Here is a 12,996-nt window from a genome sequence, read left to right on the forward strand (position 1 = left end):
GTGCCTGGAGGACTGGACAGAAAAAGAGAACTGCTGCTGTGGTGGCTCTGCATGGTTCCGTGTGCTCAGAACCTTACCGGTCGTGTCTCTCGGACCTTGATCTTTAGTATTTGATCTTGCGTTTCACAACATCAAAAAAAACAAGCGTTCCAGAAAGGAGATGCACTTCACAGAATGTGGAACAATTTCTCTTCCCCGCGAACGTGAATTTGGGACAAATAATAAATCTGCTTCAGATTGTAAATGTTTTTATTAGTAAAATAAGGGAAATGAGTTTTACAAATGTTCCCCCTCCTTGGAGAACACGCATACACACTTTTTCCTCATACACAACACACACACAGCGGTGGCAGTTAATCATCTTCCGGGTTCTATGATCATCTGGTTCTCTGTGTGGTTCTGCTGTCGTCAACGGGGATGTAAGGCTTTGGATTCCTTTCCTGATCGGCCCTACAAGCGCAGAACTGAGCGAGACGTGCTGCATTCTAAACACTCGGAGGAAACGCAGAGAAGCGGCTGGCCTCTGATTGGTTGGGGATCGCGTTCTCTGTTGTGGTTTCTATGGAAACACAAATATCTTTGGGCCGATGAGTTTCACCAATAAAGCCCATCTGCATGCACACACACGCACGCACACACACAGTTTGTGCTCACAGTGGGGACAAGATGAGTTTTTACACGTTTTACACTGTGGATACTCAGCAGGAACAAAGAAAAAAATGAAAAAGAAAATTAAACAAGCAACTGAGGAACAAGCAACTGAGAAGCACAGAAGGTCATGAGGACCAACAAAGTGAAATCCCTTCTTTCCCCCTGATAACCAGGAAGGTGGTGGTGGTGGGGGGGAGACAAAGAACGAAAAAAATTGCAAAAAAAAAAAAAAAATTGCAAAAAAAAAAAAAAAAAAAATCAACTGAAAAAATACTTAAAAATATAAAATAGTGGTGGAAAAACAGCAGTGACTAACAGTTGTACAAACTTCCTACACGTTCTTTACGCTACTTTTAAAATGTCCCAAAAAAAAAAAAAAAAAAAAACATAAATAAAGCTGATAAAAGTGGCCTATGGTACAGCTCTGGTCCATAACGTCTCCGCCAGCAAGACCCCAGTCACATCAACTCCACCTGATGACAGACAGAAGACGACTCATGTTAGAACTCTCCGATTCATTTACAGCTGCTTTCATTAGCAATAAAATTCTATATGGGTGGTAGTAGCCTAGTCGGTAACACACTCGCCTATGAACCAGAAGACCCAGGTTCAAATCCCACTTACTACCATCTTGTCCCTGAGCAAGACACTTAACCCTAAATTGCTCCAGGGGGGGACTGTCCCTGTAACTACTGACTGTAAGTCGCTCTGGATAAGGGCGTCTGGTAAATGCAGTAAAATGTAAATGTAATTTACTTTTACGCCATTTATCCAGAGTGCCTTACAATCAGCAGTTACAGTAACAGTCTGAGTGCGTTACCCGCTCGGACACTACTACTGATCTACTAGGGGTGTGTATTGGCAAGGATCTCATGACATGACGCGCATCACGATATATTGTATAACTGTACATTCTGCAATATTATACATTTCACCAAAAAATGTAAAGAAAAGCTGAAATACAAGATGCTGTGATCAGTCGGTCATGTTTGCGATTTCATTCAGATTGAAATTCCAAACAGTAATACAAAGCACACATCTGTACAGCGGCATCTACAGGAGTGGAGGTTGTAGCTGCATGCCGATTCTCATCTCTGCTGACCTCACTAAAGAAAACGCTCGAAAGCACCACCCGGTGGACTAAATTAGCAAATTTATAGATATTTAAAAAAAAAAAAAAAAAAAAAAAAAAAAAAAGGGGAGTGATTGTCACATGTGATACACAGCAGCACAGCACACGGTGCACACGGTGAAATTTGTCCTCTGCATTTAACCCATCATCCTTAGTGAGCAGTGGGCAGCCATGACAGGCACCCGGGGAGCAGTGTGTGGGGACGGTGCTTTGCTCAGTGGCACCTTGGCGGATCGGGATTCTGATTACGGGTCCGCTTCCTTAACCGCTAGGCCACCACTGCCCCGGTATCGATACAATATCACCACGCAAAATATTGTGATATATTGCTGTGTCGATATATTTTCTAAAACACCTATAATCTAGCAATAGTTTTTGACACTTGTGACTTGAGGAATTGGCACGTGAAAAGTTTAACTCTCTGCCGCAAGGTACACAATGGAGCCACAATTTAGTCTGGCAACATGAGGTGGGACTGTGCTCACAATGGAATACGGCATATACGGCCAGTGGCGCAATAGATAACGCGTCTGACTACGGATCAGAAGATTCTAGGTTCGACTCCTGGCTGGCTTGTGCATTTGTTGGGGCAGTGGTGGCCTAGTGGTTAAGGAAGCGGCCCCATAATCAGAAGGTTGCCGGTTCGAATCCCGATCCGCCACTGAGCAAAGCACCGTCCCCACACACTGCTCCCCGGGCGCCTATCATGGCTGCCCACTGCTCACTCAGGGTGATGGGTTAAATGCAGAGGACAAATTTCACTGTGTGCACTGTCACATGTGATGCACAGCACACAATCACTTCACTTTATTTTACTTTATTTTATTATGTTATCGAATCAGATTTTCTGAAGAGCCATAAGAGTTATATCATCAATTATTGTTCATAGGATGTACGGCCACAAAAATGCGAAATCTGCCAGAGGACTTTACCAGCTTCTAGAACAGGCCGCAGTCCTTCAGGTTGTTCTTGATTATGACGTCGGTTACTGCGTCGAAGACAAACTGCACGTTCTTGGTGTCGGTGGCGCAGGTGAAGTGTGTGTAGATCTCCTTCGTGTCCTTCCTCTTGTTCAGGTCCTCGAACTGACACTGGATGTAGGCGGCCGCCTCCTCGTACGTGTTCGAGCCTGGACACAGGAAGTGGCGCCATGGAAACCATGTACACATTACGTCCAACTGCCTCTATATGACCCCCCAGGTCCATTGTGTGCAAAGTGAGACCATTGTCAGGGAACTTCCTCCGAGACGTGACATCACTTCCTGCAGATGGAGGAAGGGCCTACCTGCGTACTCCGGGTAGCAGATGGTCAGAGGGCTCTTCTTGATCTTCTCCTCGAACAGGTCCTTCTTGTTGAGGAAGAGGATGATGGACGTGTCTGTGAACCACTTGTTGTTGCAGATGCTGTCGAAGAGCTTCATGCTCTCATGCATTCGGTTCTGCAGTGGAACACCAGGGTTGACCAGGGTCAGGGGAGACGCCGATATGGGGAAATAAATTAAAGAGGAAGGCTCACCATCTCCTCATCTTCAGCCAGGACCAGGTCATAATCACTCAATGCCACGCAGAAGATGATGGCTGTGACCCCTTCGAAACAGTGGATCCACTTCTTCCTCTCTGACCTCTGACCTCCCACATCAAACATTCTGGAACGGACACACACATACACTGTTATATGCAAATGTAAAACTTTTAATGAACACACTGTGCCCTTGTGTCAGGTTCCTCTTCCTGTTTGCATCATCTGAAGGACAGAGCCATGACTCACTGTGCTCTGCACACTCAACCGGCAACTTGCGCTGACCAATCAGCTTTCAGCGCGACTGCCGGAACAGGAAACTCACTTGAAATGCAGGTCCTTGAAGGTGAAGTGAGTTTCCACGATGCCGGTGGTCTTCACTCGGGTCCGCAGCACGTCCTGCTGGGTGGGAATGTAGGTGGCCTGAGAGATTCGGTCCAGGTCGTTCAGGTAGCTGGGGGAAGGAGAGGAATTGGCTGAGTTCCTCCGACCTCAAACAGAAACGCAGGGGGTCGGGCATGTGACCCCTGTGCTGCGTGGGGATTAGCGGCTTTATGGAAACTTGACGTAAACGTCCTCGGCCGCTGCAGCTCAATCAGAGGACAATCAGAGTTAAGTGTCTTGCTCAGGGACACAATGGTAGTAAAGTGGGACCTGAACCTGTTACTTAGGAGCATCCGTCACTTCCCGGATGTTCAGGATGTCCTCAGGAAGTAGCGACACACCATAAAATTGTTAGAAAAAGGTTGAGGACGCGTGAGCTGCAGAGCAAGTATCGACTAGTCCTGTCTGGGCGCATCGAGCAGCGCCTGACCGATGAGGGTGAGAGCTGCCGGAATCACCTTCATCGCTCCGTAGCTCCACGTTCCACACACAGAGGACCAATGAAAACACACACACACACACGGACACTCTGGCCACGGAATTCTTCCGATGTTGTGTTAACAGGAATAAAGCGTAAAACACTGTGAATAAGGTGAAAGTTTTATAATCGTGATACACTGCATTACAGAAATATGTATTTAACCCCTCATCACCCTTACTGATCAGTGGGCAGCCATGAAAGGAATCTGGGGAGCAGTGTGTGGGGACGGAAGCTTGGCACCTTGGCACATTCGATTTCGAAACGTCCTTACCCGCTAGGCCACGCCTGCCCCGTAAAGTAACATCTTCAGCGGTAGCTGGGGCGACCGACCAATCAGAGCAGTCATATAAAGAGCAGGTCACCGAACAGATACTTACTATGCGGCCGAGTCGTTGAGCTGGTACTCCCGGGAGCGACTGAAACACGCCTGCACGCCGCCATCTTTCCACAGGCGCTTGATGACCCCGGCGAGCTCGGCCGTCATGAACCCCTCCTCCGCGGAGCCAGCCAATACAAACAGCTGGCGGGCATCGTCCTGGAGAGGAAGACAGGAGCGCAAGTTCACTTGCCGCACTTAAACCGAATCAAGCAGCCCAGCCAGGATCTGAGGAAGCCCCGCTGACTCACCGCTCGCGCCGGGTCGCCAAAGTCGATCTTCAGGCGGCCCATAGCCCTGATAATGGCGATGATGCTCTGGATGGTGTTGCTGTAGACGACCGCCTTGTACTGTTTACACTCCTCCTCCGAGTAGCCCGCCTCGTGGATGATTCTGGAAGAGAGGCAGGGGTGAGTCGACACGACTTCCTCCTGGGCCAGACGGGAAAACAACAGATACTCACTTCATCTGTTTGACGATGGTGCTCTTACCCGACTCGCCAGCACCTGCGACAGAAACGTAGAAAAATTAAACCCAATCTGAACCCAAAACTGAAATTAAACCCAATCGTTTACAATTATATCCCACCAGCAGCAATACCAGTTGGAATTATGGCACCGGACTGAATATGAGGCGATATGGTGACACCAACAACCTGGGTTTCGCGCCCCGCCTGAGGGGGCGCCAGAGATCACAGGGGGAGCACAGGATTGGATCTGCACTGAGGATACCAAAAATTATATTAAACGTATAAAATCCCAATAACAGACTCAATAGGATAATCAAAACTCTGTAGTTTACCTGCCGGTAAAAAACGGACCTGTATTCGGTAAGGTTGTCGGTTCAAACCCTGAACCGCCAAGGTGCCACTGAGCAAGGCACCGTCCCCACACACTGCTCACCAAGGGTGATTGTCAGATGCAGAAGACACATTTCACTGTGCCACTGTGCCAATCACTTTCAGGCTAGAGCTGTAAATTTAGCCAACACTCAACTTCTATCATTTTGATCGGGTTCGGGTCGGTCAGCAAACATGAACCGCCGCGTGGTCTTAATCTTGGATGGCCAACATCTTTATGCTGGTCCTCCATGGTGGTAGCGTTTCGCGCCACGGCCGCACGTCCGCCCGCAAGCTGTTGATGTGCGATACCACAGATTTCAGGTTTGTATCGGATACTGATCCGATACTGACACTTAATACAAAAAATGAAACGTGTCTGGAAATTTATTTATTTATTTTTTTTACACTTTCAAACCAGGCCAACACAGCATATGTGTCTTATAATTTAAAATTTTCATATGGGCCTCAAAAGTTGGTTAAAAAAAAAAGAACAATCGTGATAAACTGATATGCAATCCTTGGAAAAAAAAATAAAAATCTAGGGAAGGGGTGTAACATTCTGCAGATGGAGTAAACCCCGCCCAGCATCCACACAAACCCCGAAAACAACCAATCACATGGGAGAGGAACGCTGACAGACAGGCGGTCACAGCAGCGGAGAGAGCGTCTTGAGCTGAGCTCGGGCTGTCTGCTGGCTCGTCACACGTCACGATGCCATGGCAACCGGGCCCGTTAGCAAAGACGTTCGCGTAGGGAGTCGTGTTCCCTGGCCGCGCAGATCATTACACGGCGACGCACCACAACATAACCCCATGATGGCTGCATGCCTCAGTGTTTGTGGTCACAAATTAGTAGATCATGATTTAAACCACACAGACGAAGAGGAGGGTTGATTAAATCATTAAGTAAGTCGTTGTTAATGACCATCATGACAAGGAATAATCTTCTCACATGGGTGAGATCCAGCCTCTCAAATGTTCGCACCAGCACAAAACACACAGAATCCACCCAAATAAGAACCCATAGAGAACCTTGCCCTGGAAGGATCTCAAAATACAAGGACCAGGCAGAATCCACCCAAACAAGAACCCATAAAGAACCTTTCCCAGGAAAGATCTCAAAATACACACGTAATTTATGTATACACATATAATACAAGAACCCATAAAGAACCTTGCCCTGGAAGGATCTCAAAATACAAGGACCAGGCAGAATCCACCCAAACAAGAACCCATAAAGAACCTTTCCCAGGAAAGATCTCAAAATACACACGTAATTTATGTATACACATATAATACAAGAACCCATAAAGAACCTTGCCCTGGAAGGATCTCAAAATACAAGGACCAGGCAGAATCCACCCAAACAAGAACCCATAAAGAACCTTCCCCAGGAAGGGTCTCAAAATCTATGGAATATTATACACACGTAATTTATGTATACACATATAATACAAGAACCTCACAGAATCTTTGAAACAAGAACCCATTAAGAACTTTCCCCAGGAAGGATCTCAAAATACAAGGACCAGGCAGAATCCACCCAAACAAGAACCCATAAAGAACCTTCCCCAGGAAGGGTCTCAAAATCTATGGAATATTATACACACGTAATTTATGTATACACATATAATACAAGAACCCATTAAGAACTTTCCCCAGGAAAGATCTCAAAATACAAGGACCACACAGAATCCACCCAAACAAGAACCTTCACCAGGAAGGATCTCAATCTCTGGGATATTACAATGTAATTTATGTATACACATTTAATACAAGGACCACACAGAATCCACCAAACAAAACCCCATGAACAAGAACAAACCATATTATAATATTTCTTTACAATGTATACATTTTGTGATCTGATACCCTGGCTGAAATCAAATTTTACCGTCACGTCTATTTTGCATGCGGGGTCGTGGACAGAGGGGCGAAAAAAACTGTACGACGTCACACAAAACTCGACCATCCGAACCTCTGGAGGTTACGCAACGTTTCGGGGAGCGGGTCACCTGCCTGACAGGTTGAGACCCTGAGGCGGCGCAGCACAGCGGCGAGCCGCCACCTGTCATCAGATCCCATTTCACCAGAGGACACGCGAATTTAATTATGCGCCATCAAGGGGGCGAACGTAATTAATTAGCACACACAACACCGCTCTGATATCCAACGGCAGTGTTGCGAACCTCGTTAACCAAACCGCAAAACCCCACGACACCTCCAGGTAATTTATTTAAGACACACTTTTACTTCCCCATAGGAACCTTCCCGAAACTCCGGTGAGACAATAAAAAGTCCCACGAAGAGGAAGGGAATTAGTTTCAAATGACTATTTCACACTTCTTTCAGTCTCTCTAATCACGTGTGTGGTGCTAAAAGTAAAACAGCAGAACAAAGAAATAAAATAAAATAAATGCAATATCATAAATAAGCTATATCCTGTCCAGAAATTAAACGGAAAAAAAAGTTCAACAGTCATTATTGTGGCACCGTAAGCCTTCGTTAATTGTACTGATCCGTACAATTAGGCCCGACCTGAGATTTTTACGGCAAGCTTTTGCACAAATCAATTACCACTTGAACCAAACATGTTAAAACCGGCCAGCTTATAGCAATTGGGGAACCCAGGTCTTCTACAAATTTCAGTTTACATCTTTGGACAATCTGAAGATAATCAACTGCAGTATGATACCTCAGACATATTTATCTACATATTTTTATATTCAGACAAATTTTATCTTTAAAATTATTATTATTATTATTATTTTTTTAAGAATGCTGGTTTTTGGTGGGGTGGTAGTAGCCTAGTGGGTAACACACTCGCCTATGGACCAGGAGACCCAGGTTCAAATCCCACTTACCTCCATTGTGTCCCTGAGCAAGACACTTAACCCTGAGTGTCTCCAGGGGGGGACTGTCCCTGGAACTACTGATTGTAAGTCGCTCTGGATAAGGGCGTCTGATAAATGCTGTAAATGTAACTTGTTCCACTGAGAATAAAACAGCACTGTCTTCGGCCGAACATTTTCTTTATTTCTTGCACATAAGATATTTCTGCCCAATCTGTGATTTGTATACTGGCATGTGCCTAAACAAGACACACACATAACGCATAACTGCTCAATCACCATATCCTGCCGGGAGTGATCACTGATAAGACTGTTGCTGAACCTGAATTTCTGTGCACATAGGCTGTGTGTTTATTTAAACGTGACTGGCTGGCTGGCATGGCAGGGCGCGAGTGCTGTGTGACAGTTGGCACCGGTGGGCGCTTCTCCCTGCCCCCATGGCGCCTGGCGTGTCCCTAACACTGAGGTGTCGGGACACGCAGTCTCAGCCCTGAGATCATCTCCACGTTCCTCCAGGGGGGGGGGGGTCTCTGTAGCCGGCAGGCCGTGCCCCGGGGGGAGTTCTGAACGGCTGCTGAACGACGTGCTAATACCCGCTTACAAATCCTGTGGTGTCAGCGTGTGCAAATTCTGACAAGATTCCCCATTAAAACTCAAATGGCTTCTTATGCAAACGGCCACGCGCAATAAACCCAGAAACGTCCAGAGACCACGGGCCACCATCCGGCCACCCAGTCCATTAGAATCTGACCACACCCAAAGCCAATACACACAACCAGCATCAATTTCAAACCATAGCATGTAGAAAAATGGTAGCCTGGCCCAGTCCTCCAGGATGTATTTACAGAAAAAACAAACTACCTGCTAACTCCACCGCACCAGAAAACCACCATCCTTCTAAAATCTAAAACATACCTTCAAAACCTCTCCTGCCAAACAAGACCCCAGTCCCCAAAACCCACCAACCTTCTAGAACCCCTACGATCTAAAACAACCCTTGAAAACCTCTCCAGCCCAACAAGACTGTCGTGGAGATCCAGGGTTCCTCTCGGTTCCTCCGTGCCGCTTCATTTTTAATGACCTGAGCAGCGTTGCCATGTTGGGCTCAGTTTACGCCGCTGTGCAGCTCGCAGTGTAACCTGAACGCAGGTAGCTGTTACTTGGAGACCAGAGGAAGCAGTCGAGACAAACATCGTTCGGTCAGGACATGGACATGAGTCACATGAGTTTTGTGGGAGTCAAGGTAACACGCGGACCACTCAGGACCACGCAGAACCGACTCTGGTTCTTAACTCAGCAAGGAGAGTTAATTAAGACGTTAGAAGAGGCCGTAATGATGTTTCTTTCTCAGTTAATCAGTTAAATTCCATTCCAACAGGCCACTGCCGATCAAATGAACACCAGCGGAGAGGCAAAAATTGACCACACCCGATCCACCTACAGAGCGGTTACTTCTTGGTCAGAAGATGTCAGTGAGCTTCATACCCACAAAGCAGCACGGAGACACACAAACATGCACCGTGAAAAGGGAGAGTGCTCCTGGAACGCCTGGAAGTTCCAGAGCCACACATTGCAGCACTTCTGCCTCTGGGCAAAAGTAAAACTAAATAAATTAACGGCCGTGGTGACATTTCAGCGTCATGAATGCACGTTGCACAGACAACACGCCCACAAGAGATTCCCATCTTCCCAGTCTGGATTTCCTGGAACGGAACAGAACAGTCATTTTTACGTATAATGAGAACGGATATAACGGAGCTACGAGTGTCATTGTGAAATCTGAAGATTACTCTCAAAAACACACACACACACACACACACACACACACACACACAGAGGGAGTAACAAAACAAAAAAAAATCGCACTTCCGCCCATTTAAAGGCTGGCGCGCGCATGCGCAGATCACGGTGGCCATCTGATGTTGGGTGGTGACCCGACCAAACATCAGCCGTGTGAGAAGATGTAAACACACACAAACATGATATATATATATGTGTGTGTGTGTGTGTGTGTAACTAACTGGTGCTGTTAATAGAAGTTGTAAAAAAAAAAAAACGCTTTATGGTTCGTTATCTGAAACTTATAAAACATCAGGACATTCCGGACGGGGTGGCGGTTCCGCATCTGGACCGGTGTTGCTGTTTTAATCCAGACCCACGTCGCAAACCACCACGAACCCGCCCTAACGCAAGCATCCGGAACCGTCGGGTCCCGCCGCCCCTCCTTACCCAGCAGCAGCAGCTTCACCTCCCGCGCCGCCTTCTCCCCGTCGTCGCGCAGGTTCCGGTCGATCATCTTGCTGCGCTCCACCGCCGCCTTGTCCTCGGTGCTCAGCGTACAGCCCATCCTGCAGAGCCCGAGCCGGAGCGCCGCTCGCCCGCCGCACAGAGAGGAGGTCCGGCGCGACCCGCACCAGCATGCACCGCACGGGTTAAAGGGGAGCGCGGTCCCGGGTGGAAAAAAAACCCGCTAAAAAAAACCAAAAAAAACAACAAAAACCAATACCGATGGTCGGAGGAGCGGGAAGCGAATGGAGCCGAACCCGCGAGGATTCGGGTCTCAAAAACGGGGATCCGGGTTCCAACGCGTCCGCGTGCGCGCTCGCGCTGCGACTGGCGCCTGCTTCCTGTTCGCCTGCATGGCGGCTCGTGCACGAGAGAGAGAGGGGTGAGGGAGGGAGAGAGAGAGAGAGAGTTAGGGGGAGAGAGAGAGAGAGAGAGAGAGAAGGTGCAGCAGGCACGACGCTGGTGACCAGTCACGTGACTGGACTCATCAACCTCCTTAACAGAACCCATCCCAGCAAAACCAGAACAAGAAGAACCCAACACTTGGAGATGTTGGGAGGTCAGAGGTCGTGACCCTCCACTCCACTTTATTACCCACGCATTCAATTAAAAATTGAAGAAACAAACAAACAAAAAAAAAATATATATATATATTGATAAGCTGGTCTGAGAAACTAATTATTAATTTTTCCAGCCGACCTACACTGTAAGCCCAACAAAGTTTCATAGGCTGCCAAAACATTTGAACCAGACATCTTCACAACGTGTTTTCATTAACATTTACAGCATTTGGCAGACGCTCTTATCCAGAGCAAAGTGCTTTAAGATTGTAATCATTGTGGTCCCTGGTTTGGTAAATACCATTAATTTAATAATCCATTTTTTAAAATTAAATAGACATAAGATTTAAATATACATATACTATTTCATCAAAGTATTTCCTAGAGGGGAGCAGTTTTAGGTTTTGTTTGAGGATCTTATTTTTTCTGTGCTCTTGATCTTATCAGCAACAAAACACGTTTTTGAAGCAACGTGGTTAGATTATGGTCACTGATAGTGTTCTTTACATATGAAAATGTAGAACAGACTGCTCACCAACCAACGTGATAAACAACACAACAGGTTTACTGTTACACACCCGTACAGTAAAATTACTCACATTTCTGCATTTCATCCCCATAATACTCTATTTCTTATTTTTTTGTACAGCAGGTCCACGCATGGACAAATGTGGGTGTAAAACTTCAACATGTCAACATGTTAAAATGGCCTCACCTATGTCTACCCGATTCCTTTATTTAACTACCGCCAGCATGGTTGGTCAGTTAAGTAAATTAACTTGTCAATACTCTAAATTACCTGCATCCACAGGGTATAATACTCAACACGTGTGATCCTGAACTGTGACTGTGCGATATGCCAAATACCCTAACCGGGAGAACTGCCCGTGAGCATTCCTGAGAAACAGAGCTGGAGTGTATGGACATGGAAATGAAGACTCTTCCTGCTGTGGAGTGGCCGGGTGCTCGGGGACACTCTGTGGCTCTCAGCAGAACGTTCCTCTGCGGACTCGGCCCTTTACATAAACATTTTAATGGCAAATCGGCACCTTACGAGGCCTGGGAAGTACATGCAAAACCTGTTCCTCCTGACATCATCCTCCTGTGTCCGGGGGAGATTTCCCTGCCCGCCTGCCGCAGCCAGACAGGTGCGCAGAACCGCAGGACCTTCGGTTGGTCGTCAAAACCTTATCAGACGGAGAACACAAGGAAAGCGTCATGATGAGCACCAAAGTGATGGGTTCTCCAGCTAACTGTGTCTTAATGTGTGTGTGTTGGCCATCAAAGGTGGAGCCAATGAGATGGACAAAACAGCAAAGTGCCGCCATCTAGTGTTTGAACTCTCTGGTTATGTGTCACCATAAACCAGGCAGACTAGAGAACGTTCCAGATTCCTACTGCACACAAAAGAATGGATAATCTAAATCTCTAACAAAGTACCTGGGCCTGTCTCAGTTTTTATAAATAAATGTATGCTTTTTTTTCAGCATTGCTGTTCCAGTGAAGGGTTGTGGTCAAGTGAAGTGAAAGTGAAGTGATTGTCATTGTGATACACAGCAGCACAGCAGTGTACACAGTGAAATTTGTCCTCTGCATTTAACCCATCACCCTTGGTGAGCAGTGGGCAGCCATGACAGGCGCCCGGGGAGCAGTGTGTGGGGACGGTGCTTTGCTCAGTGGTACCTCAGTGGCACATTGGCGGATCGGGATTCAAACCGGCACCCTTCTGATTATGGGGCTGCTTCCTTAACCGCTAGGCCACCACTGCCCATGTTGCTTTCTGAACAGTAGTTGACCATGAAATATGATTTAAATGTGCAGAAACTGAAGTTCAACTGTCACCATGCTGAAAGCAAGACTGGTCAGTTCTGCTCGCTGAACACCAGAGGACACCAGATGTCCCTGTCAGGGGCAT

General features: G+C 46.9%; 1 protein-coding gene across 1 annotated transcript; it reads right to left on the minus strand.

The window, feature by feature from the left end:
* Positions 1 to 924: 924 nt before the first annotated feature.
* Positions 925 to 10,888, minus strand: gnai1 (guanine nucleotide binding protein (G protein), alpha inhibiting activity polypeptide 1). Its single transcript, XM_028955186.1, has 9 exons — positions 10,465 to 10,888; positions 5,007 to 5,049; positions 4,795 to 4,936; positions 4,545 to 4,702; positions 3,628 to 3,756; positions 3,300 to 3,429; positions 3,069 to 3,222; positions 2,716 to 2,912; positions 925 to 1,124 (listed from the first exon to the last, which is right to left on the minus strand). Exons 1-8 carry the CDS (start codon positions 10,580 to 10,582, stop codon positions 2,722 to 2,724), a joined length of 1,065 nt encoding a protein of 354 aa, XP_028811019.1. The 5' UTR covers positions 10,583 to 10,888; the 3' UTR covers positions 925 to 1,124; positions 2,716 to 2,721.
* Positions 10,889 to 12,996: the final 2,108 nt, after the last annotated feature.

This window comes from Denticeps clupeoides, chromosome 15, assembly GCF_900700375.1.
Source record: "Denticeps clupeoides chromosome 15, fDenClu1.1, whole genome shotgun sequence".
Lineage (NCBI taxonomy): Eukaryota > Metazoa > Chordata > Actinopteri > Clupeiformes > Denticipitidae > Denticeps > Denticeps clupeoides.